Source organism: Xiphophorus hellerii, chromosome 16 (genome assembly GCF_003331165.1).
Source record: "Xiphophorus hellerii strain 12219 chromosome 16, Xiphophorus_hellerii-4.1, whole genome shotgun sequence".
NCBI classification, from domain to species: domain Eukaryota; kingdom Metazoa; phylum Chordata; class Actinopteri; order Cyprinodontiformes; family Poeciliidae; genus Xiphophorus; species Xiphophorus hellerii.
In genome coordinates this window covers 4998385-5024451 of record NC_045687.1, presented here as the reverse complement: position 1 = coordinate 5024451, position 26067 = coordinate 4998385, and the positions used below count along the sequence as shown (strand labels likewise).

The 26067-nt window shown below is 38.2% G+C and overlaps 1 protein-coding gene across 1 annotated transcript; it reads left to right on the top strand.

The window, feature by feature from the left end:
- The first annotated feature begins 43 nt into the window (after window positions 1-43).
- Window positions 44-26067, top strand: LOC116736019 (neurexophilin-1-like). Its single transcript, XM_032588229.1, has 2 exons — window positions 44-638; window positions 19935-26067. Exons 1-2 carry the CDS (start codon window positions 582-584, stop codon window positions 20706-20708), a joined length of 831 nt encoding a protein of 276 aa, XP_032444120.1. The 5' UTR covers window positions 44-581; the 3' UTR covers window positions 20709-26067.

Sequence of the window (26067 nt, the reverse complement as noted above, 5' to 3'; positions counted from 1 at the left end):
CACACACACACACGCACGCCCACACACACACACACAGGGAGAGAGGGAGAAAAGAAACTGTTAAAGCGTCTGTTCTCTGTTGCCAGTCTCAGCATCGCTCAGTTTGTGCAGGAGGCTGCAGCTCCTTCCTCCAGGATCTCTACCAGCATCACTGAGCAGCTCTGAAGTCTCCTCACTCTCAGCTGGGATCACTTCATGATTTCTTCTTCTTTTCTTCCTTCCTTCCTTTTTTTTTTTTTTTTTTTTGGTAAATGGATGACAACAGCCAACCGTATATAACTGGATTTCTCGCAGCTGAACTAATTTGAGTTCAAACACGGGATCTGGAGAGGCGGGGGGAGAGATCAGACAGACCAGGGCGCTTCAAGTCCGCTTCTTGTGTTGTTTGTTTGCGGGAGCAGCACTTCATTGTGCCTTGGATATGGGACCGTGCGTCAGCCCAGCGGGATCCGGATCCGGTGCCGTGGGAAGCGCGTCCTCCTGAAGCAGGAAAAAGACCCTCTGCTGGGTTTTCTTCTTCTTCTTCTTTGATTCTAATTATTCTCTCAAGAGAGGGGCGGCTTTGAGATTTACTCGCCGGAATGATGCGTCCCAACCGCGGCTTCATCCTGCTCCTCCTCAACGGAACCGCTTGTTTGGTAAGAAAAGAGTGGGAGTGGGCAGAAAGTCACACTTTGCTTTCCACGCACCTTTCGGTGTCCCCCCATGCGTGGCGCGCGCACCGTGAGCTGCTTCGTTTCGATTTGAATCCACAAAAACTTCACAACTTATTCGAACATGACAGATTTGCGTGAAACGTGCAGCTGTTTCTTTGTGCCAAGATGCAAACGGAGTCATTGTTTGTTTTGTTGGCTGCTGAAAATGCTGGTTTTCATGTTATTTTTCTAATTAGGCAGAAAGCAGGGCTGAGTTCGGCTCCGGACGGGCAGCTGCGCTGACATTATTCCCAGGAGGATTACGGTGCCGAGCGCGTTTTGGGTCCCAACCTGTCATCCATTCTGATGTTTGAGCTCTTTAACAGAGCGGCGACACATTGTAATATAGTCAAATAAAGTGCAAAACGAAGGTGAAAATGGAGAACTTTTAATGAAAAACACAGATTATAAGGACGCACGTTTTATTTACCAAAGTGTTGCCAAGATGATCAACTTACCTCTTTGTAAATAAAAGAAAAATAAATACACATTTTAATTCAAACTAATTGCAGCATCATAATCATACAGTGTGACTGATGAACAATGACCCAAACTGTCTGAATCCAAAAAGGCAAAACCTGCAGCCTGCCATCCTTACATAACCTGCAATCAAATTTAAATCGCCCACTCCTCTTTCATGCTGAGGGATTCAAACGCAGCTTTCTAATGAGACGACAGTTCTGGATCCACTGGAGGAAACTTGAAAACCACGGCTGTGTTGGGAAACCCCTGGGCTGCCTGCAGCTCAGTCATCCTGGAGCCCAGGGAGCGGACTCTGGAGAAGCTGATGAAGGACCTGCTCCGTTCGCTCATCATCACCTTGTGATTGAGATTCTTCTGACTTGCAGCAGTAAGAAAGTTTTTCCCGCTCCCTGAAAATCTGGGAAGTATTTCCCTTTTCCTGCTGCCTTTCTCCCAGTAAAGTGACGAGCTTTGTGCTCTTGTCATCTTTAATTTCTGGGCTTTTTCCTCTCCTCCCTGCCAGACCGTGTTTCTGACTGAAAACATGACGTCTCTCAGCAGGAGATCTGCACTAATTCATTAGCTGTGACATTGATAAATTAGGAAGGAATTAATATATTAAGTAATTCCTTTTTTTATGCAGCAGAGGAGCACTTAATAATATAATCACATAAACCCACTCTGCATTAAAAATTCTGATTTGGATTATTTTCTGTAGTAATTCCCAGACAGGCTGGGTCTCCAGGGATCCTTCGCGAGCGACGTCTGTTAATACAAGGTGCCACTCCGCTTGTTGTTTATATGATTAATGATGTGTTTCAAATGCTAATTCTCCCTGTTTGAATGGAGGGTTATGAATAATCCAAACCATCTGAGTTGTATAATTGACTACTTGAGAAATTGTTTATTTTTGGCAGCGTTTTGTGTTATTCTTCATCAGTGAGCTGTCTGGATTTGGAGCGCCGATGTGCACATAGGAAGATGATTGATAATCTGTGGAAGATTTGGGATGACAGTTGGATATTTAGCAGCTCCAAACACAAAGCAAGCATTTCACATTTACTATGAAAAGTTTCCAGCTTAATTTACACTTTCTGTTCATATCACAGAATGCAATAGTCATTAAACCCTAGATCAATAGGGCTTTACCAGGCCTTGTTTTAGTTTACTTTGAGGTTTGGCCTTTGTTTTTGATTGTCTAATGTTTAGAATCCAACAGACAATAAAGGAAAAAATATAAAGCTCTAATTTTCATCCAGTTTTTTTTTAAAAAAAGAAAGAAAATAGTTGCAGCTGTTTTGCTGATTCTGAAATGAACAGAAGTCATAAGAACGTCTTTGACCTGCAGTTCAGTGATCAGAGTTAAAGTAAGGTCATTTTATTTATGTAGCCCATTTTCAGCAACAAGGCTATTCAAAGTGCTTTACATGAATTAGAGGAAATACAAACAAAATAAAAGAAAAACAAAAAGTACCCCACAATTTATAAACTAATAGGAGTTTCTCTGGATAAACAGAAAAGTAAAAGTATAAAACTGCATCCCCATGTTTAACAAGAATAATTTATAAACTAGTAGGAATCTTGTTCTGATAAAACTAAATGTTGCTTCCCCATGTTTGGTAAGACTAGTGAGGTACATCGAGTTAATTATATTTTTAAAAATTGGTGATCCAAACCATCTGATCCGGTTGATCGGTGCATTTCTTAAAAAAAACAAACAAACTTCTGGTTTGTCTGTTAAGCAGCTGTGGAGTTAAACCAGAAACCCACAGCTTGTAATCAGGTACAGATGTAGAGATGAGCAGAAAGAACAGGAGAATGGGTGAAAACAGGAAGGTTTCTACATCTAAACCTGTGGAAAAGCTCCTGGGAAACGGTTGGTAGCCGAGTGCTGCATGCACAGCAGAGTGCAGAGCGGTTCATGGGATTTGGGATGGATGAGGTTAATTGAATGCGACTCTTTCTCAACAAAATGAGCATCTACCAATAAAAGGATGAAGTGCCCTCAAACAGGACACTGAACTCTGCTGGGGAAAACAGGCCGTTTCTACCTGCAATTATTTCAAGATTGCTCCTCTTTGCCTTGAGATGCAGTCCTCCTCCTACTCAGCACGGCAGTTTAAAATGTTTTAATCAAACACGTTAACAGGAGTAGAAACCCTGCAGCAGAGGAACATAACCTTCAGACCCGGCGGCTCTTTCTGTGTTCATGTTGAGCACAATGAGGAATAAAATGTTGTGGAAAGGAGCATCAGGTTGCCTCGCTGTGGCCGTGAGAGTCTGAGCTGCTTTGTTCTGCGTCTGCTTTCTGTTTGCTACATTTCATCCTAATAAAGGCAGAATCTGGATTTCTGTGTTTCAACAAACCTGAAGGTCATAATGCAACATTTTTATATCCAGCTCTGGAGAAACTAAGAGCCCACTGCACTGAAAGCCTCCTGGTTATCCCACCTAATATTGACCTCTGAACCTTTCCTGAGTAAAAACATTAGTATTGTTGTTGCTAAACAAATATGAATTTGCTTTCTTTGCATTATTTGCATCTTTTTTGTTATTTTGACCATTTCTCATTTTCTGAAAATAAATACTAAATTTATGCTTGGAATGTCAGACATGTTGTCAGTAGTTCATAGAATAAAAGAACAATGTTCATTTTACTCACACATAAACCTATAAAGAGTAAAATCAGAGAAACTGGTCATTTAAAGTGGTCTCTTAGTTTTTTCAGAGCTGTAGGTGTTTGGTATCCAGACAACACATAAGACCTTCAGGAACTTGCACTAGAACCGTTTTATTTATCATAATGCATCATTAAATAAGTAATGTTCAGATACTGAATACTCTGGAGCTAGAATTGAATGAAGTTTATTAAATCCAATATCTTGAAACGAAGAGATTTGGTTAATTTAGAAATATCATTAGTTATGTTTGAATGACAGAAATAACAGGAGGAAATACGATTTCAAAAGTGAAACTGCTTTAAAACAAAAGCATGTTGGTGCAGTTTGGAAGAGGAGTTGAAAAATGCAATACTATAAATCAATTTAAAACACGTTATAAGAAAAAAAAATTAAGTTTGATGCAGTTTTGAGTTAATAATGTTGTTTACAAATTATATTGTTAATTTAATGCATGCAGCCCTGAAAGTTCATGTTGTAATTATTGAGAAAGTGGCAGATTTTTCTTCTTCCTGTTTCCTTTTCACTCGTTGACAGTGAGTGGTTAGTGATTGATTGATTAATTGATAACAGTTTGCATACAGATACAGAGCTACACACTGGGTGTACCTTCAGATTTGTGTGTGAGGTTAAAACGCAGAAGCAGACGGACGATGACTCTAACCACATCGGACTCGCCTCTCCGTTCTGAACTGTCACAAACTCTCAGATTCACGCCCGTCCTCCTGGAGGGGTCAGCCACCTTGTCCTTACAGATACGCCCCACACAAGCAGAAAAATCATCCCAATCCAGAGAAAACCAAACCTTCTCCGTTAACGCTAATCCTGCGCCGGGTCGCTGCTCTGCTGTCAAAGCTCATGAACCTCCTGTCTCCGCCGTATGTCCCACACAGATGCTCAAAGGAAAACAACAATCATTCAAGAGGCATTTCCGCTCAGATTCTGGACATGCTGCTGCACAATAAAACATTTATCTGGCAGAAAACCATCTGACGTAAGTCAACTCTAAAATAATGCGCTGACGTGGGATCAGTCTTTGTTTTAGAGCATCGGTGTCAAACTCATGTTGGTTTTGGCCAAATCCAGATCCTGAATGCTCTTAAAGGGTCGGCTGTGCCAGAATGTATTGATAAAACCTGTTCACAAACTGTTAAAATATCAATGAATTCTTAAAATTACACATTACTGAACATCTTTTCAGTCCCTCCAGCATTTCGTTATACTAAAATCAAAGTGTTTGTGGTTCTAATTTGGAAATATATGAACTTATTTGTGAAAATAAATGCGACTTTTTATTATTTATCGACTATAACCTGACATGAATTAAGGCTGAGGCAGCTATTTAGTACAAGTGAGAACGTTTTTGACAATTTTTGAGAAAAACCTGCAATAAACCCCCAATTTTTTGCGCTAATTAGATTTTAGCGCAAAAAAGTTGTTGATTTTGTGTGAATGTCTGCGATAATTCTCAAGAAACTGGAGGGACTGATTGATATAATTTGGCAATAAACAGATAAAAACTGCATTGATTTGACTGATTACATTGACTGACTAACAACATTTAAGCACACTTAGTGTTTAGTCTGGAATCTAGAGGGCCACATAAAAAGATATGGCGGGCCGGATTTGGCCCACGGGCCTCCAGTTTGACACGTTTTAGATGAATGTAATAGAGAAGAGAAATATTTAGAAATGTCAAAACTGAGACATGAAAACATCAACAGTCCGGTTTTAAACCCACAACTTACGACCAGATAATGATCACATATGAACCGGATTTGTTTACAGAACGACATGAAGGAATCAACAAGGACTATCAAACACACAATACACAGTTTAGACAAAACTAACTTAAAAGTAACTTATGAGAAGGATATAGAGGCTTGTTTTAAGTAAATATTTCTTGATATTGATGAAAAAGTTCTGGTTCTGCAATATTAAGAAATTATTGACTTAAATATAAGTTACTTAAGTTAGTTTTCTTTTATTTCAGGTGTACTAAGATATTTGCACAAGAAACCAGACAAAAAATTCTTAGTAAGATTTTGTGTTTTTGCGGTGAGGATTCTTGTTTCGGTTAAAAAGTACTAAAAAACAAATGTAAAAACTTCCTTTAAGCAAGTAATGCAATAATCAATAGGTAAATTTTCCCTTCATTGGCTGTAATCAGGTAATCAGCTAAAGTTAAATAAAATCATCAAAACTAACATTTCCAGTTCTTTCCAGCCTTTAAATGTATTGACTTTAGTAGAAAAATCAAGTTTGACCACATACGTTGATGCATATCTAGAGATAATTTTGCAGTCCTTTTATTTTCATGCAACACTGTCACAGCTATAAATTAACCGACAAGTGTTTTGTTCATTTTCATGGAAAATGTTGGATTTAAGCTTCAAATGAGGTTGTATGAGTCAGAACAGGCCAAAAGTATAAGCAACATTTGCAGCAGTCTGGGATTCCCTGCTGAACAGCATTTGGATTTACTAATGCAGGTTGTGCACAAATTGGGACACAAATTGGAAATTTGGAAATTATTTTTATCGGTAAAACAAATTCATCTGCATCAGTCTCATCTCTGATTGTTTTTATTGCAAACTGAAACTGTAAGTAGATTAAAGAGAAAGTCTTTTTTCCCATATATACTTATACAGAACATAAAAGTTTCCTTCTCCTTCCTAACTCTCCTAAGTCTGTTACAGTTCTTAGAAAGTAAATCAAATCAGATATAAGTTTTAATACTAGATTTGCCTGATGATGCATAAACAATTTTGAGTCTAATTTTAAAGTCAATGGCGTATGAGTGCCTCTGTGGGTAGAAAGAAGGAAAAGAAGGAGTAACTTCGAGTTTAATCTCAGAAATTTTCTATTTAAAAAAATTACAAAAGAATTTCTGTGCTTGTGAGATCAAACATTTGCTTGAAACAATCTCAGAAATTTGTGAGAAAAAAAAGTTGGAATTTATAACTGGAATTTTTTTTACTTTAAAACTCAGAAATTTTTAGGGTTTTTCAGACAATTTCTGGGATTAATCTCAAAATTTCTGAGCTTTTTTTCTATCAAATGTTTTGAATTTTCAAATTTCCTTGTTTTTTCTATAAAAATTTCTTAGATTAATCTCAAAATGTCTGGGTTATTTGGCAGAAATGTACTCCTTTTTTTTGAGAAGAAAAATCTGAATTTTTTATTTTCTTTTCCAATGGCCCTGATCCTCTTCTGTACATATATTTGATTACAATTGTTAATTTTATCCACATAATTTCCAAAAAAGGCATAATATTAGATTAACATCCATCCATCCATCCATCCATCCATCCATCCATTGTCTATACACCCTTAGTCCCTAATGGGGTTGGGAGGGTTGCTGGTGCCTATCTCCAGCTACGTTCCGGGCGAGAGGCGGGGTACACCCTGGACAGGTCGCCAGTCTGTCGCAGTATTAGATTAACAACGCCCTAAAAAATAAAAAAACTAATCATAAAATCTAATTTATTACCCCTAAACAAGGAGGATTTGTTGACATCTGGTCACAATATATGGTTCCTGAACATTTTCTTGTCTTTTTCTTTTATGTACACAAACTAAGCACTCCCAGAAACAAAATATAAACATTGCGAAGCGGTTGAACCACCTGCCTGGGAGGGTAAAACAGCTGGACTTATTCAGACCCACAGCAGGTGTGACCCCAGAGGGTCACTTCATCCCTCCTGGACCGCTGAGTCGGACCCTCCCTCCGGCTTGCAGCCGTCCAGCTGCAGAAAACTCTGACAGCTGGAAGCAGCAAGTCGTCCTCAGATAGAAAACGTTTATGATTTATTGTGGCAATGCTCCCTGGGAGACAAAGCAGTGGAAGGATATCCGTAGGTTGGCGGTTACAGTGCGCAGCTTAAAGGAAAGCGGTGGAACGAGTAGGTGGGACTCCCTGGGGATCCGAATAAACATGCGTTTGACTTTCACACGGAGATGAAGAAGAACAAACAGGAAAATCCTCATTTTAATTTCAGAGCGCTTCAGCTGGAGCTGAGAAGAGCAGAAATCGTGTAAATGTTTCGTGAAGATTCAGAGGGAGTCGATATTAAATAAACTTTTTGTTGTTTCAAGATGTTTTGGCGCTTTGGGATCAGGGGATGCGGGTTTATTGAAGGGGGAACGTCGGGCTGTCAGTGGTCGGAGGGGAGGGAAACCGAAGCTTTCCTGATGCCGCAGGTGCCCAGGCACACGCCGGCCTCCTCTCAGTGTGACCACGACCGTTTGATACCACACCACAGCTAGAGCAGCAAGCGAGAGCCCATTTATATTCTCAATTCTCTGACAATCTGTAAACAGTCAGTTCTGCATGGATGGACGCAGAGCGTGCTGTTCACCAGAGCGCCGGCTGGCCGGCCGGCGACGCTACACTGGTTTTCAGGGTCAGAGCGGTGTAGATGTCAAGAACCGACCTGCAGAGGGAACGTCCAGGGGATTTCAATTAAAAAAGCAGAGCACAGCCACAGAGAGAGCGCGAGGATTTTGGCTGAGTGCACAAATTTTAACATTGATTTCTAAACTGAACTGAGAATGAACCACTGCAGAGTGAAGGGGAGCAATTACCCCAAAATTAAAAGAACCAAAAAACTTTGGTTTATACCAAGATTCCCACTTTACAGCGAGTTGAAGCTATAATTTAGAATATTTCAGAACATAATATTTTATTTGCGCAAACAGAGTAAGGTAGAGTATCCAGAAATTTTACTCACATAAGAGTAAAAAGTATTTGGTAAAAAGTACTGAGTAACTGATTAATTTACCATTTAATATTTAAGAATTACATCATCAGATGGACCAAAATATAAAGTTAAGTGGAAATTTTTTTTGATAAGATCCAAAATGACAATAATTCATATAAGTAACAAAAAATAAAATCAGGCAAAATAAATTTTTCCAAATCACTTTTTTTTTCAATAAAAAATTGATGAAACTTTAACTAAAACTGCAGGTGTGGTACATTTTTGGCTAAAACATGTTTGGTAGGTAGAAAATCCAGAAATGTTACTCAAGTAAGAGTAAAAATACTTCATAATAAAATTACTCAAAGTACAGCGTAGTAAAGATACTCCTAAAAGTAAATTTTTTCCAAAAAAAGTTGCTCAAGTAGATGATAATTGAGTAAATGTAACTAGTTACTACACAACCCTGTATACCAACAATGCAAAAACCATAAGATAGGTTTTAAAAGAGCAGCTTTGCTGATGAAGAAATCAGCCCACATCCACTATGAAATGAAAAAATTATTAAGCCAGATTAAAAAAGTCAAATACAACACAAATTTATAAGAAGCGATCAAAACCACATACCTTTAAAAATTTGCATAATTTTTGAATGTTTTCTTAAGGTTATTACAAAGTGAATCACCTCTATATTTAAGAGCGTTTTGCTTAATTGCAGTTATGCGTAATTGTAAATAAAAGTCTCAACAGCGACTTGTTGAATAAGTTTTGATATCAGAATAGTTAGCAAAAAAATCTTTGAAAAACTGTTATCAAATCATTAGCTGAATGTACATACAGTATCTACACATAAAAGTTCACATTAAATATAAATATAATCAACATTTTTACCGAGTGAAAGTTTCTTCATTCGTAAGGCTCAGGTGTCTTCGCTGAATATTTTCTGTTCAAACAACGGCGACAACTGCTAACGGCAACGGCTGCTCGTTACCTAGCAACCGAATTCCACGGAAGGCAGAACGATAGCGACGAAAGACAAAACCATATCCTGTTAAGCGTTCTTCAAAATAAAAGACTTCCTCTCTCCAAAATACAACATGGTTTGCGCTTAAATGTTTCACGTCACGTTTTGTAATTATGAACGATCATGTTACAACTCAGTGAATAATAATAATTATATAAATTACACATATAAGTGTAAATAAGTCACAACTTACAAATAAAGATATGCAATAAAAGTTCATAAATACAATCAAGATCAAATGAAGAGCCAATTTGAACAATTTATTATTCTTTGACATTTCTTTTAAAATAATACAATCTTATGGATTGACATGTAGCGTCACAAACTCTATTGAAATATATAACATACAAGAACAGTTAATAAAATAAACTCTACACAAAATATCCATTGATTTGACCATCTTTTTACATACGAGTCCAATATGGTAATTGGTAATATTTTGTATTTTTGAAGCATGATAAGCAATATTTGAGAGATTCACCTTCTCTTAGCATCTTTCAGATTATTTCACCTACAACAAGACATTTTTCCAATCATATAAGTGAAATATTAAGCGATTATTAACTTAAAACAAGCATCTACATCTTGCTAAGCTACTTATGAGTCAGTTTTGTCTTATTTCTATTGTACTAAGATATTTGCACTAAACTAGACAAAAGAAACTTGGCAAAATTTGGTGGGCATTACCTTGTCTTCTGAGCTGAATGTCTTATTGCACATCTTTAGTTCTATTTCTGGATATATTACTGGTGTTAATATTACATTAATGGCTTTAATCAAGTGAGTTCAATCAGACTCTGCTTTGCCCTGGACTTTGCAGTAAAGAGTCGGGGCGGAGGCGTCCCCTGCCGCCACTCTCCTTCCTCCTCACACTGCCAACTTGTCGATTTCATATAATGTAAAAATTTGATAGGCAATTCAAAGCCCGGCTTCATTCTGAACATACGAAATGAGCTCGGCTCCCCGGGGAGCCGCACACCGACTGAGCGTGTGCAGAATAAGCCGGGCGAAAGGGTTGAGGATGCATAAAGACTGGATGGATCGGGGGGAAGAGTTTCAAATAAAAAGACTCAAGTCACCCACGGCAGACCTTAAGCTCCCGTGACCTCAAGAAGCGAGAGTAAATTATTCATTGAGTCAAATGGCTTGTTTCTGGAGAAATTACCTTTCTCTCAATAACCTCTTCTTAGATCTACACAAGCCGGCGGAATAATTAGGCCAGTGCCACTTTCAGACTTTAATCATGTAACGGAGAAACCTCCTGCAGTGAGCATATTACGTCTGGAGGGGGTGAGAGGTGTAAAGAACGAGGCAGTGATAGACACAAAAACCTGAGCTGCTTGTGTTTTAATAAAAAATTAATGTCATTTAAAAGATGAAGCCTTTAGGAGGAAAGTGGAGCGGTTATTGAACGTGTCGGTACACAGCCCAGGCATTTGTTGTGCGTTCATAAATCATTTAACCTGACTCCAAGTGTTTTTTGAAAAACAATAAAAGGGACAACTGACACATATCACAACCACACTGTAAAACATCTCAAGGTGGTTTAACTTGAAAATGAAAGTCCACCTGCTGCCTTAAAAATGCAATTAAAGTCGACAAGAAAATTGTTTCGCTTTTAACTCTGAAATTAAAGTTTATAAAGTTGATTTAACAAGAAGTTTTCTAAACATTGTTTTTTAAATTCATTAATCTTGAATTGAGTTTTAACTTAATGCTGCAATTAAACCAAATAATTATTTCGCAAAATGCAAGAAAAAACTAGTTAAAGATCACACATTTCTCTATCATCAAATTAAAATAACTTCTTTTACTTTAAAATAATTTAAATTTGTTTCAAATTGCGTGAACAAAATTTCTGATCTAATAATGAATTTTATTAAACATCACAATGAATACAGCTCAAAAACATTTGGTGTGAATGGGACATTAAAATAAACATTTTCCTTAATAAAACACAAGAGTCAGATCAATGTAACGCACATCCATCTCAGCATACAAAAACATGCCGCAAAGCATTCTGGGAAATAGTCTTTTTCTTCTTTCGGTTTTTTAAAAATTCAACTATAACAAAAAGTTAACACAACTTACTACTGTAAGTTTATTTCTCACAAACTCACAAAACGTAGAACTGGCTAAATTTATTTGCCTTTAAAAGCAGAAGACACTAAACACAACTAAATGCAGCTCAAATGTTTTACAGTGGGTGGGAAAACCTTCAGACTATCATGTTTCATTTTACTATAATACATTTTTAAAACGCGGTGATGGTGCCATGACGTCAAATATTCACTTTTTTTCTGCAGCTCTAGCTTTGATTCCTGTAGTGGAGATGCAGGGAGGCGTCGCGCTCTTGAACTGCTGCTTGTAAACGCTCCACTTTGATCACCAGAGTCGTCTGTCTGTCCGTCACTTGGTGCCCAGTAGACAGGATGAGAAACAGCAACCTGCCGCCGTCAAACACGTTCACTCTGGAAAGTTACACTGCTAAATATTCTCCATCCTGGATCGTTTACCGTTTTTATTGCTTTTACAAATCAGTCATGATCAACAAAACTTTCATTGACATCAGTTATCAACTTGATGTCAAATTAATAAAAATATGGAACATAAAATCAGATTTTGGATAATTATTTATATCTTTTAAAGAGATTATGCAAACTTCACATTTTTATCCTTCAATTTTGGTTTCTACTCTGAAAAAACAGCCACAAAAACCACAAAGAAGCACATGTGTGAAACTTAAGGTCCGTAGGCCAAATCTGGCCAAAAAGTTTGCTTAAATATTATATTATCAATGAAATCAATGCAGTTTTTATCTATTACCGGCAAATATATCAATCAGTCCCTCCAGTTTCTTGAGAATTATCGTGGAAATTCACAAAAAAAAAAATCAACAAATCCCAGCACTTTTTTGCACTAATGCATAATTGGGAGTTTACTGCAATTTTTCTCAAAAATTGACAATAAACCTTCTTACTTGTACTAAACAGCTGCCTGAGCCTTAACTGATGTCAGATTATAGTCCATGATCTATATAAAAAGTCACATTTGCCGTCATAAATAAGCGCAAATATTTCCAAATTAGTACAACAAAAACTTTGATTTTTCTTGCAAAAAAAAAAATCACGAAATGCTGGAGGGACTGAAAAGATGTTCAATAATATTTAATTTTAAGGATTTATTGATATTTTGAACAGTTTGTGAACAGGTTTTATCAATACATTCTGGCACAACCGGCCCTTTAAGAGCATTCAGGATCTTGATTTGGCACAAAACAAAGATGAGTTTAACACCGCTGCCCTAAAGGACAGATGTAGTTAGCATCAATATTCAGGAAAGCCGTGGTAATTTAACAATGGTCAACTGGTTTTAGTGGGTAGGTAGTGTGAGGAGAAAATGTTTCCTCACACCGTTACAAGGGTTAGCCCTAACCCTTTTGCTAGGCTGTGATTTGTCGCATTAATTGTACATCAGTTGAGTTTAGGAGACTTTGTTTGTCTGAATGATTTGCAGCTAAATGTTAAGTGGTTTATGAGAAAACAATCTCTGATATAAATAGAAAAACTTGCCAAACTTTAAAAAAAAAAAAAACTATTAAAAAGTACTACTGTAGTTCCATCGGCAGATTATTTCACTTGTGGCAAGACTTGTTTCTCATGTTAGAAGTGAAATAATCTGTCAGTGGAATTATGACTTTTTCTTCCATATAAATGAATTATAGATTTTAAACAAAATCCTTTATCTTGCTTAATAGTTGCTTGTGAGTTAGTTTTGTCTTACTTCAAGCGTACTAAGGTATCTATACATGAAAATAGACCAAAGATACTTGGTAAGATTTTGTGTTTTTGCAGTGCCAAACTCTGTGCTAGCTTCACATGTGATGTGTCAAGACACGCTGGGTAAACATCGTGTGCATCCAACTCAGACTGGAGGAAACTCTGCATGGTCTGGGTTTGCCCACTGGGATAAATATGAGAGACTTCTCAGGAATCTTTCTTTACTCCAGGGAAACCTTGGAAACACACAGAATACATACATATATATTGTAAAGAAACAAAGTGTGAGTATTATGTAAAATGTGAGTATTATAATGTTACTCCCTCATCAAATACAGTGTTGTTTTGATCCTTTCATGCATGTTTGATAGATCCTTAAATTCAGCTGTGCATAAACGCTTCCTCTCACAAAGCTGGAAACCTATTTTCACAAAAGTTAGAGTTTCAATCTCTAAATGTTTTTATATGGAGAGCTTTGATAACTGAATAAAACATAATTACTTGATTGCATTACAAAATGGCACAAAGAGCCTGGAAAATACATGATACCATCCCTTTAAACAGGCTCAGTAGTTTGATCAAGCTAACAACTACTGAATTACATTAGCAATGCATAATTTGCAAAATACAAACTGAAAGGGTTTGAAAAGTTTGTAAAACTTGAAAGAACTTGAAAGTCTGATGAAATATATATATATAAAAATAAATTTTTTATTTAAACTTCCTGGACAACACAGACAATCTACAACACAAAAAACTACAAAAAAGGATTTTTTTTAGGAGCTAAACAAGAAAAATGTATTTCCTTGAAAGCAAAATATAAGTAAATGACAACATTTAATCTCCCTTATGTTTTATGTCTGTCTGTCACCAGACTCTGTAAAACTAATCGGACATATTTTGGTTAATTCAGCCTCTGATTTCTGCGCTATATCAACAGTGTGCATCAGTCGCCAAGGGAAAAAGCGTTAAAGCCGAGTACCTGTCACTTCAACAGGCAGATCATCGCCAGTGGAGCAGGACGGCTTATGAGGATGGCTCTCCTCCTGAACTTCCTGCTGGGAGAAAGGCCCGCGGCCCGCGCTCACTCAGCCTGAGTGACTCACAATTACCACAGCGACGGAGCCACAGTCACCTCCCCTCCTCTCCAGCCGTTCCCCTGACTCACTTAGCGCACATGACAAATGACAGAATCACCCCGAACCTCCGCCCCCGCTCTGAGCCCGACTGCCCGTCGCCCACACTTCGCCTGCAGTACTTAAAGTCCGGATAAGTCTCACCAGCAAAGACCATGAAACGCAGCAAACTTGCGCTGCTGACAGGAATTTGCGCTGGCATTTCCAAAGTGCCATTCCACCATGTGTCTGGCTGATTTGTCATTGAAGGATGACTTGCTGCGCCCTGTTTGAGTGATATAAATACCCAAATCAGCAGGGCCGGCCCAAGGCATATGTGAGTTAACCCTTCAAACCACCATGGGGCCCCCAAGAACACCAAGCTAGCATGAGTAGCATGATTTTATATATACATCTCTGGAAAACAATAAGAGACCACTTTAAATGATCAGTTTCTCTGATTTAACTTTTTATAGGTTTATGTTTTAGTAAAATGAACATTGTTCTTTTATTCTATGAACTACTAAGAACATGTCTCCTAATTCAGAGCAAAACATTTTTATTTATTTGCAGAAATTAAGAAATGGTCAAAATAATGAAAAAGATGCAGCGCTTTCAGGTCTGAAATAAAGCAAAGAAAACAAGTTCATATTCATTTAGAAACAATAATACTGATGTTTTAACTCAGGAAGAGTTCAGAAATATTATTATTAATGACCATGAGGTTTTAAATTTTTTCTAGAGCTGTATATTTTACTATATATCAATGCTACATAAAATAACATTGAATAATGTAAACTAAATGCTATTAAACATTGAAAACAATTTCTATATTGTTTTATTGTTGGTAGAGAAATAATAGATTAATCTCTTCCTGTTCTTGGCTGCTGCAACTGCTGGGGAAATATAAGAGATCAAACTTCTTAACGTGTTTTCTGTAAATCAGCTGATGTTACTTTCACAAAAATTAAAATAATATGGCAAACGTAACACCTTTTTAAAAAGTTTTCTGCTCTTGTAAGGTTAAAATCAGCAGTCATAATACTGTCATGAAATAAGCTAATTACAAATGATGCTAATGACAGCATAGAATAATTTAGGAATGATAAACCATGCTGGTATGGAGGGGGCCGCTTGGGGCCCCAAAAAGGCTAGGGCTGGCCCTGCAAATCAGACAACTTTAAGGTTTGATGATTAAAATAATGTGTGCGTATGCACTTTAAAACATTCTGTTAAAGTGAAGAAATGCATTAATCTTTTGCCCTAATAAAAGAAGACTAAACTCTGAGGTTATTCTTTACCATCTCAATTTGCTTACAGAGCAAAAGTTGGAGGACTGCTGATAGTGATACCACAGCTCATATACTTTACTAGTTAAATGCAGGGAGGCAAAAGAGTTGTAGCAGTATGCAGTTTTCCCTGAGTGGAGTAAAAGCAGCAGAGCTTGTTAAAATATTAACAGAAGAAAACTGTTTTTGCACAGAAATGGCACATAATCCCACACACATCTTTCACCATAAACATACAAACATGCAGCTAAAACATAAAATCCAATTTGACTGTAGAAACAAATATTTTTGGGTTGTTTTTTTTTTGCAGTAATCGTTACTGCAGCAGCTCAGGGTTTTCTATCAGCCGTAATAAGCTCAGGATAACATTTGTCTTTTACAAAGATGCTGCGTTCTGAATCTGACGCCTCCAGTGGTGCCAGACACTTAAGTCTCTTCTGTTCAGCAACAGCACAACACTCACTGCATCGCTCCTCGTCCTCCGCTCCTCCGGCGCCACGCTGAGGACTGCTTAAAGGGAAAGCGACCGCGCAGGCCAACACGATAATTACAAAATGGCCCAAAATGTAATGGTCAGTTTGAGAGAAATCAAGCAGCTTCTACGACTGCAGAAGGAAATTTTGTTGGAAACAGTAGGAGTTAAGTGCAGTTATTGCAGACAACAAATCAAACATAAAGTAGTGCATCAATGGAAGCCGTGGCTATGAAAAAAGATTAGAGCCACTGGAAAAAAAGATTCTGACTTTTTTTCTCAATAGAAAAAAAGTCAGAATTTTGAGATTAAAGTCAGTATTTTGCAGAAAAAATTTTACTTTTTTTTCTCAGAACTTTGAGTTTTGATCTCAGAAGAATAAAGTAAAAAATGTAGGAAAAAAAATTCTGAATTTTGGGAAAAACGTCACAATCCTGAAAAAAACTCAAATTGTTCTCAGAATTCTGACTTTCATCTCAGAATCCTCACCTTTTTTTTAATCCTGACTTTTTTAGCAAAATTCTGAGTTTTGATCTGCATTTTTAGATTAAGTCCAGAATTTTGAGAATTCTGGGAAAAAAGTAAAATTTTTCTCAGAATTCTGACTTTTTTTCTCAAAATTCTGAGTTTTGATCTCAGATGAACAAAGTGAAAAAATGTATAAAAAAGTCAGAATTTTAAGAAATTTTTTAATATATATATATTAAAGTCTGAATATTGTGAAAAAAGTCAGAATTTTGGGAAAAAGTTAAATTTTTCTCAGAATTTTGACTTTTTTTCTAGTCAGAATTTTAGTGGGTGAAAGTAAAAAAAAAATAATTTTTTTTCAGTGGCCCTAATCCTCTTCCATAAATGGCAATGATGTTTCATCAAAGTATTATTTTTTGGGCTCCTTTTTCTGTTAAAAATATTCTCAAAAAACAACTTTTCCTCAAATAAAGAACCAAACCCCTCTGACTGAACAGGAAGTAGTCGTTGTCGGGGCATGTTTCTGTGGGGAATCTGAAGGAACCCAGCGGCAGTGTAGCGCAGCAGCAGCAGGCAGGTAGCCAGAGCAGAGACCGTCTGGCCTGCTGAGCTCCCTCAGGAATAAAGCCAGATTAAGAAAACAAAAAAATAAAAAATTGTGAATCCTCTCAACTGAGTCCAAACACGAGACCACAACCACATCACCGGGAATCCTTTTGTGGAACTTGAAATGTGATACCTATCTTTATGAAAAGAAATACATGTTTTTACAGCGACAGAAAATCAATACTACTGACTGACTGTGCTGCAAGTTAACAAATACGACTGAGGCTGAAAAAGCTGCAGAAAATGGAATAGAAATGAGTCAGACATAATAATCCTGACTAAGCCTGTATAAGGAAGCCCTGGCAGTCAAGACAGTCACTGGATCAGAGCACAGACAGCGATGCATGCATTATGTATCTCTGTAAAATCCACTCAAGTGAAGCGCACACACATATTACATTTGCATCACTTATTGTTTGCATTTACACAAATCAGAATTCACAATGTATGTGTGTGCGTGTGTTCGTTCTCCAAATCAAAAGGCTGCCACAATGCTGAGAACGTCTCTGCGACATTAGACTGAAGCTACCTGCTAATAGATCATTACCACTGAATAATTATCCATTATGTCGCTCACACATTTACACATTCCTCACAAAGCTACTGCTGAGTGCAGCAGCACCATCTCCTCTCCTCTCCTCCTCCCCCCAGCTGATGTTGACGTCTGACAGCTTTGTTTGTGCGCCGATAGGTTTTTTTTCTTTAATTAGAACACTGGAAGTCGTAATTGGACATTACACTTTATTCTCGGGCTCTCCTGCCAGCCCAACTCCCCTTCCTCCAACTCTCTGATCCTCTGATCACAGTGCGTAAGAAGCAGAAGAAACTCTCCAGAGTACATGGCGAAATTTGAGGGTTTGACGTAAAAAGAGACTGAAATACACACGACGGTTTGTGTGACAACGCAAAACAATTGGGGGTATAAAAATAGTTAAAAAGAACAATGTGTTCTGGGTAAGTGCACAAAGTTACACACATCTTCATAGTGCACTGCAAAAACACAAACTCTTACCAAGTAATTTTGGTCTGGTTTTTAGTGCAGATATCTCAGTAGACTTGAAATAAAACAAACTAACTTTTTAGCAGGACATAATTGCTTGTTTCAAGTAAATAATTCTTAATATTGATGAAAAATACATGTTCTATTAAATTAACTTTTAATATGGGGAAAGAAATCTTGTTAAAAGTGAAATAATTTGCTAGTGGAACTAATACTTTTTCATCAATATTAAGAAATTATTTATTTAAAACAAGCTGTTATATCTTGCTTAAAAGTTACTTTTGAGTTAGTTTGTCTTATTTCAAGTCAATTATTTCAAGATACTTGCACTAAAAAATAGACCAAAAACACTTAGTAAGATGTTTTTTACTAACATCTTACTAAGTGTTTTTAGTAAGATCTTACTTAAGATTTAGTAAGACAAAAACAATAAACATACATTATTGTTTTTGAATGTATGACAAGTTATCAATTAATTAATGACTGAATCTAAAGTTTCTTAAAAACCTGAGGTTTTGCTTGTATCAACAGAGCTGAATATCTTTCTGTAACAAAAATTTTTCATCATATCCTGAATTTAAATTAAAAAAACAGACAATTATTTAGTGTCACCTGTATTAAATGTTGACTGAATAAACAGAAAATTGTGTGTTTTTTAATAAAATGTAACAAAAGAAACTTCTTAAGTTGCTGAGTAGATAAATAGGAGATAAAAATAATAAAATATGTGAACAGAGATGTTCATAGACGTACTGTCCGTGGTTGCTCTAGAAGAAATGTTTAAACTTTTCTCCATGAAGAGAAAAATTTAAATAACGCAGAAAAATCAACTTTTTAAATTTTTCTGGCATACTTTGCTCACCTTTGTAGCAAATACCTAATTTTTTTTTAGAGAAGTTGACTCTGCTCTACCACTATTAAGGTGAAACTTAAGAAGCTTGTTGAGTGCTTATATTTCATAACAGAACGTCATAAAGTGAATTTTACATCCCACACCGCCTTTGTTTGGACCATTTCTCTTTTCCGTTCTATTCTGGCTGTCCGCCATCTCCAAATCCCAGATGTGAACAGCGACTGTGATTGGGTCTCCTTCTTTTGAGGAGCGTAGCTTGTGGCCAATTATGTTTCAGTAAAGAATAACAGCAACAATGGACAACAAAAGCCAAAAGGAACGAGTGACGACAAGCATCATAGAAATATAGTTCAGTCAAAGGGGTAATATTTGTCTTAGGCATATGTTTCTTTAAGTATCTTAAAAAATAAAGGTCTGTGCTCCTTCAGACTAGCCAGGGGCAATTAGCAAACATCTGGTGGAACTACGCAGATGCTGAGCTCGTCATAGGAGCTACTTCTCAGTGAAACGCTGGTAAAAATGTTGTTAAAGGGTTAATAGAGGAGCCATGTTGTGATGACTTTTTGAAAGCAAAGTTGTTAAAGAAACAGAGGCCCAATTTTAGGGTGTCAAATTACAAAGTCATTGCAGTACAAAATGCCACTATATCGCTGGAAAACACATAATACTGACCCTTTAATTACAGTAATCAAGTACATATATTCTGTTCTTAATTTGCAGTCTTTTATGTTCCTTTTAAAATCACTAATGGCTTCTGTATTTTCTCCCCATCTTCACCAACTACCACAAGGTGGTGATGGGTCAAGAAGATGACTCCTCCAACTCCAAGAGCTCCTCGGACGCCTCCTCCAAGACGGTGGGCCTTCTGAACGGACAAGCCTCTCACTCGCCTCTGAGCCGATGGATGCAGCACAGTAAAAACAGAGCTGCTAACTCCACCTCCCTGGAGCTGCCTTACCGCTCCCCAGTCCCTTTCTCCAAGCAGGAGTTCCCCAAACAAGAGTTCTGGGAGATGTTGGGCAGCGACCTGCTCAAACCAGACGCCTCCAGCTCCAGGGTCAAGCGCCGGCCAATCGTTAAGACCGGCAAGTTCAAGAAGATGTTCGGCTGGGGAGACTTCTACTCCAACATCAAAACGGTGAGGCTCAACTTGCTCATCAGCGGCAAGATTGTGGATCACGGCAACGGCACTTTCAGCGTATACTTTCGCCACAACTCGACGGGTCAGGGCAACATCTCAGTCAGCCTGGTCCCGCCCGTCAAGGCCGTGGAGTTTGACCTGGAGCGCCAGAGTGTCGTCTACCCAAAAGACTCCAAGATTTTTAACTGCCGCATAGACTACGAGAAGGTGGATCGGAGCAAGCGCACCTCGGAGTGCAACTACGATCCATCCAAGACCTGCTTTCAGGAGCAGATCCGGAGCCACGTGTCCTGGATTTGCTCCAAGCCTTTCAAAGTCATCTGTATCTACATTTCCTTCTACAGTACGGACTACCGCCTAGTGCAGAAGGTTTGCCCGGACTACAACTACCACAATGAGATGCCCTACCTGCCTTCAGGCTAGAGGAAGCATGAGGGGTAGGAGAGAGGAAAAGTGGGGGTGACTGAACATGTGAGGAGGAAACTAGGGCGGAAAATGTCAGCAAGACACCTTAAAACAAAATAAAACATGTAGCCTGACTATTGTAAGATGTAAAAACATATATGCAAACTACAGTATGCATTTAGGAAACATCCGAGACTGGCAGTGAAACTACCACCAACACATTTTACCTCAGTCCCATTTCGAAACTCGAACAACTGCGCAGCATTCATCCAACCAATTTAGTCGTTTCTGAATCTTATCTGAGTGTCCTTCTTAATCGCCCTTTGCAAAGTCGCGAGAATTGAAAGTGGGCTTTTAAATGGTGCGGTAATTCACAAGAGAGCTGCAGACAGATTCAGCGTTTATGATAATTATCATGTCGTGTTTAACATTGTGCTCTCTAAAGATGATTTAAACAGACCACGGGGAACATAAAGTATTCATTTGCTCACAAAGTGCAGATGAATGTGGAGTGTAGCCAACCGCAGCGTCATTAAAGTGACGCTCAGACCTTTCAAAGGGCAGACGTTTATGGGAACTCGTGCCAAAACAATGCCAAAACTTCTGACACAAACATCAGCGAACCCCAATATATCCCTCAATTAAATCCCCTCCAAATAACATGTATAAATAAAAAGAAATTGCTTTGCAGCATTTCAGGTCCAGGGCTTAGGACAAGCTCGGTGTGAAGGCAATAACGAGATTGTACGGCGGTGCAGAATTGGAACCTCCACACTGATGAGAGAGAGTACAAGGTAGCGGGGTGAGAGATGCAGAGATTCAGAGCTGTTTTAATTAAAGTGGAGAAGGAGACGTGGGGTATGCGGCGCCGTCTATTGTCCCTTCTGTATGAAAAAGATTACATTTTGTTGCCGTCAGGATTCCTGATTTCACGCCTTGATAACTTTGACTGTGTGCAGGAGATTGCTCTCTCTCTCTCTCTCTCTCTCTCCTGACAAATACTGCATTCACCAAAGTAAACCCAGTTATCTTGAATAAATGAAAATATTATCATAATAATTACATATAATTTAATCTCTTTCAGATATAATTAAGGCTTCAATGAGAGCGCAAAATGTGTTCCTAAAATTCGAGTCAGTGGGAAGTAGGATAAGAGAATATACAGTGAGGATTGTTGGGGTGTATTCGCACGGCGCCAGCAGCCACAGTTTAGCCCTGAGTTAACTGCTCTCATTAAGATAAACGGCCACTAGCTGGCCCGTCTCATGTTACACACACAAACAATATCAGTGCACAGCCAAGAAATAAATCAAGTTGCCTAAATCTTCCCACGTTGAAAGGTTATGAGGACACAACGACTTTTTGGTTAATTAACAAGAAACATTCACAAGACAGGTGTGAGGAGCCAATGAGCAGATCAGATATCCAGTTCGATGCCAATGTGGTGTGGCATTGGTGATAAAGTTCAGAGATGAGCGGAAGCAGCATGCTGGTTCCCAGATGGAAATGTAAAGCCGTCCTGTGGGGGCCCGAGCATTAGCTGCTTCCTTTGTGCCACTTTACTTACAGAGAGTCAGCACAACAAACAAAAGTAGGACAACAAATTTTATTTAACCCTTTCATGCATAACAGTCAGTGCAGTGGACAGCTACCTTGTGTTTCCTGTGGATTTTTATGTACTTAATGCACACAGACCACTGAAGTGGACGCTAGTATGTCACACAATACACAGCCAACTACTGGCCATCTACTGCAAAGTAAATCCAATATGGCAGAAAAAAACATGCCTCCAATCCCTCATTCTACTGTGGAGTCAAGTAAAGACTAATACTACTGATGTGGTAGTATTAGTATTACTGCACCTTCATTGACATAAAGGCGCAGTATGTAACTTTTATTTTTAAAAAAATACTTCTTACCTATGTTCCAAATAACCTACAACTGATCACATGAAAAAAATCTTAGAAATCAAACACACTTTGGAAAGAATCCTCACATAAGGGATCATAATTCATGCATGAAAGGGTTAAAACTGCAAATATATACACATTTAAAGAGAGCCTCAGTGAAAACATCTTTATATATACTTAACTCTGTGGTGCAAAACTGAACTGATGAAATGATCAGTACATTATTGCGAGAGAATGCAATAGAAAAACAAATCCTCCATGTCCTTTAGAGGCTCCGTAGCACAAATACCAACATTTGGACAAAATATTGACCCTTTGCAACTACGTCACTTAATCGAGGCGCCATGATGGACGTCGGAAGTGAGGGACGGGAGTACTGAACAGAGCGACTGAAGTTGTTTTTGCCAGTTTATTCGTGACTTGTACTTGTTCGAGTCGAGCTAATTTGTCCGTGAACGTAACACACCTGGTTGTGGCTCACAGTCGCTGGTATTTACAGACGTTTGAATTAGCTAGCTTAAAAACCGACCCATACCTTCTCTCTCCTGTGTTGATCAAATTACCGACTTTGCTTGAATTCACCCCACATGATTTATGTCGCTATTTCATGAACAGCGTTTCCCCTTAAGCCGAGGCAGCATTAAAAACGTACAAAAGACGAGATGCTAACCAGTTTATTCCTTACATGCTAGGCTACATGACGGGGCGGCACTGTCTCCATGGCTACCAACCGTTAGACACCACATTCGCCATAGTAAAATATTTGATATGTTTATAAGCATACTTACTAAGCATATGAAAGTTAATCATCTTACCTTTGTAAAAAGCGATCGCTGCAAATCCGCGGTTACACCGAGAGCTGTCAGTCATTGTCATTAACAGCTGCTATCATCGCCACCGCAACTTTCCTCATTAAGTTATAAAATAAAATTACACGTTTGGTTTCCATCCTTGTCTGTTTGTGCAGCAGACCGCGCAGCCTCCTGTGACCATTTTTACTGCGAAATCAACCGCACAAAAGCAATATGAGGCTACCAGATGTGTGTTTTTGATGGGCTTTACAATAACCAGGAGCGTATTGGTTATTGTCCGTCATGGCGGAGTGGGCGGGGTTTCGAAGAGCGTGACGTCATGTGCAAAGGGTCAATAGCAAACAAAACCCAAAGAAATTACATTTAAGTTCTAACAAGATAGAATGTGTGAATGCTCAATAGGTATGGATAGTTTTAAACAACAAAGACATGGAAATCTGCACATCAAAGTTTTTAAATTGTTTATAAAACTGGAAAAAAGCTCATCTTCGTCACTCTGAGTCCCTACAGCAAATATAAGCAGTTCACAAAGATATCTGCAGGGGACAAGGCAGCAAATTCACCTGCAGACATCACGAATGTTGTTTTTCTGCCCTCTCTTAGCTGGGCGCTGATTTTATGAAACAGTATTTTAATCATTTGTTGACACGTGAATCTGTCTGCCTCTTCATCCTCAAACTAAGATTAGCAACAGGAATCGGAAAACACCAGATTGGCTGGCTTCACGTCTCAGAAATAATAAATAAACACAGAGTCTTCGTGGAGCAAACATTACAGGTTAGGCAACAGCTCAAACTGAATCTCCGATGCCTGTTTGAAGGATCTTTTCCTGAACTGCTGGATTGAATACAAAGTTTTACGTGTTTCAAATGCATCAACCAGCATGACTGAACTGCATCTTTCTTCCTTACTTTAGTAACCTCGTCCTCTGGCTTATTTCTGCATGTTAGTCTGGTGTTTACGTTTGACCCGCTCTACCTCCATCCTGCTGGAACCAAACCCAGCCGTGTGAAGTTCCTCACCGCTGCTTTCACTGCAAAAATACAAAATGTTATGAAATTATTTTGGTCTAGTTTCTTAGTACACTTAAAATAAGACTTATAAGTAACTATTCAGCAAGATACAGGAGCTTGTTTTAAGTCAATAATTCCTTAAAAGAACTCGTTCCACAGGCAGGGTGTGTTTTGTGTTGTTATAAAAGAAAAAATCTGTCAGTAGAACTTGTAATTTTTCATCAATAATAAGAAATCATTGACATAAAGGTGCAGTATGTAACTTTTATTAAAAAAAAATACTTCTTACATATTTGCTAAAACTGTCATCATGAGAAAAATTATCTGTAAAAAGATCAACCTTCGCCTCCTCCCTGATCTACTATCACGGTCTGAACAAATGCGTCGCTCCCGGTCAAAAACAACCAATCAGAGCCAGAAGGAGGGTCTTAGTGCTGCCAATCATCCTCGTAAATGTGCTGCTAAATGTGCTAATGACGGAGGAACAATTCACATTTACAGGAAAAAAAAATTTAATTTATTTTCATAGGTGGCTACGCTAAGTAGCCTTAGCATTCATGACTGACACAGGCATGATTGACAGCGCTAAGAGCCACCAAAGTGATAGTTTGGACAAATTTTTTTTTTTTTTGATAAAAGTTTTATATTGCAGCTTTAAAGTAAGCTCTTCTGTTGTACTGGAAAGTTACTCATAAGTTAGTTTTGTCTTATTTCTCTAGTAGACAAAAAATTCTTGGTAATTTTTTGTGTTTTTGCAGTGTTGCCCCCTCCTCAGCACACATTCCTGATTTAAGCCGGCGAATCTCTCCCCACAATTCATTTCTACATCTGTATTTCATAAAACATCATGTTCACACACAGTCTTAAGATGTATTTGTTTAGTTTCTTCCTCCCTCCTGTTCAACCATCTTGCGTAAGCTCCTGGATCGGGAGGACATTCGCCGTCCCGGAGAGCATGTTAACACGCCCCAGTAACCTTAAAACCACCACGCATCCCGCCCATCCCCGTCCCGCAGGGCGTCTGGAAACTCAAACACCACCGAATCAAAGCTTGGAAACCACAAGCCCTCGGCAACTCTGACAATAGAGAAAAACAAAAGACAAAAAGGACAAATGTTGACAAGAAGCTCCGTCCTCTTCTCCTTACTGATCCCCTCAAGTATACAGCAATACTCTCAGTGAGACGCCACCCTCCTTGCCTCTCTGGGGAACAGAAAAGGCTGCTGAACTGCAGTTAGCAGGCGGACATGTTGCTATGGGACGGAAGGTGTTGTTAGAGCAGCAGCCTTACTATTTACCCATCTGGTGCCAACAGACGTGAACATTTGGCCTTAAAGGCTGCAAGCAGCAGTGGTCCATTCAGAACAGAATAATTACAAAAATAAGACTGTTTAAACATGAATATACATATATAAATAATATATATATATACATATATATATATATATATATATATATAAAAGCTAAGAGTCCTGAGATCTGAATAAAGTTGTATTTAAATGTGGGTCATGCTGTGAAGGTCGTCTGTTTTACGTTTTTGTTCCTTATGGTTTTGCTTCTCTGTGAATGATGAACTGTACGGATGAAATGATGGATTTAAAACAAACCAATAAAGTACGCAGAGGAACTTACAACACTTAAA

Bases quoted from the DNA above. Each gene is read 5' to 3' on its own strand.
- LOC116736019 (XM_032588229.1), top strand. From the start codon at position 582: ATGATGCGTCCCAACCGCGGCTTCATCCTGCTCCTCCTCAACGGAACC. The intron at 639-19,934 runs GTAAGAAAAGAG...AACTACCACAAG, and splicing joins TCAACGGAACCGCTTGTTTG to GTGGTGATGGGTCAAGAAGA.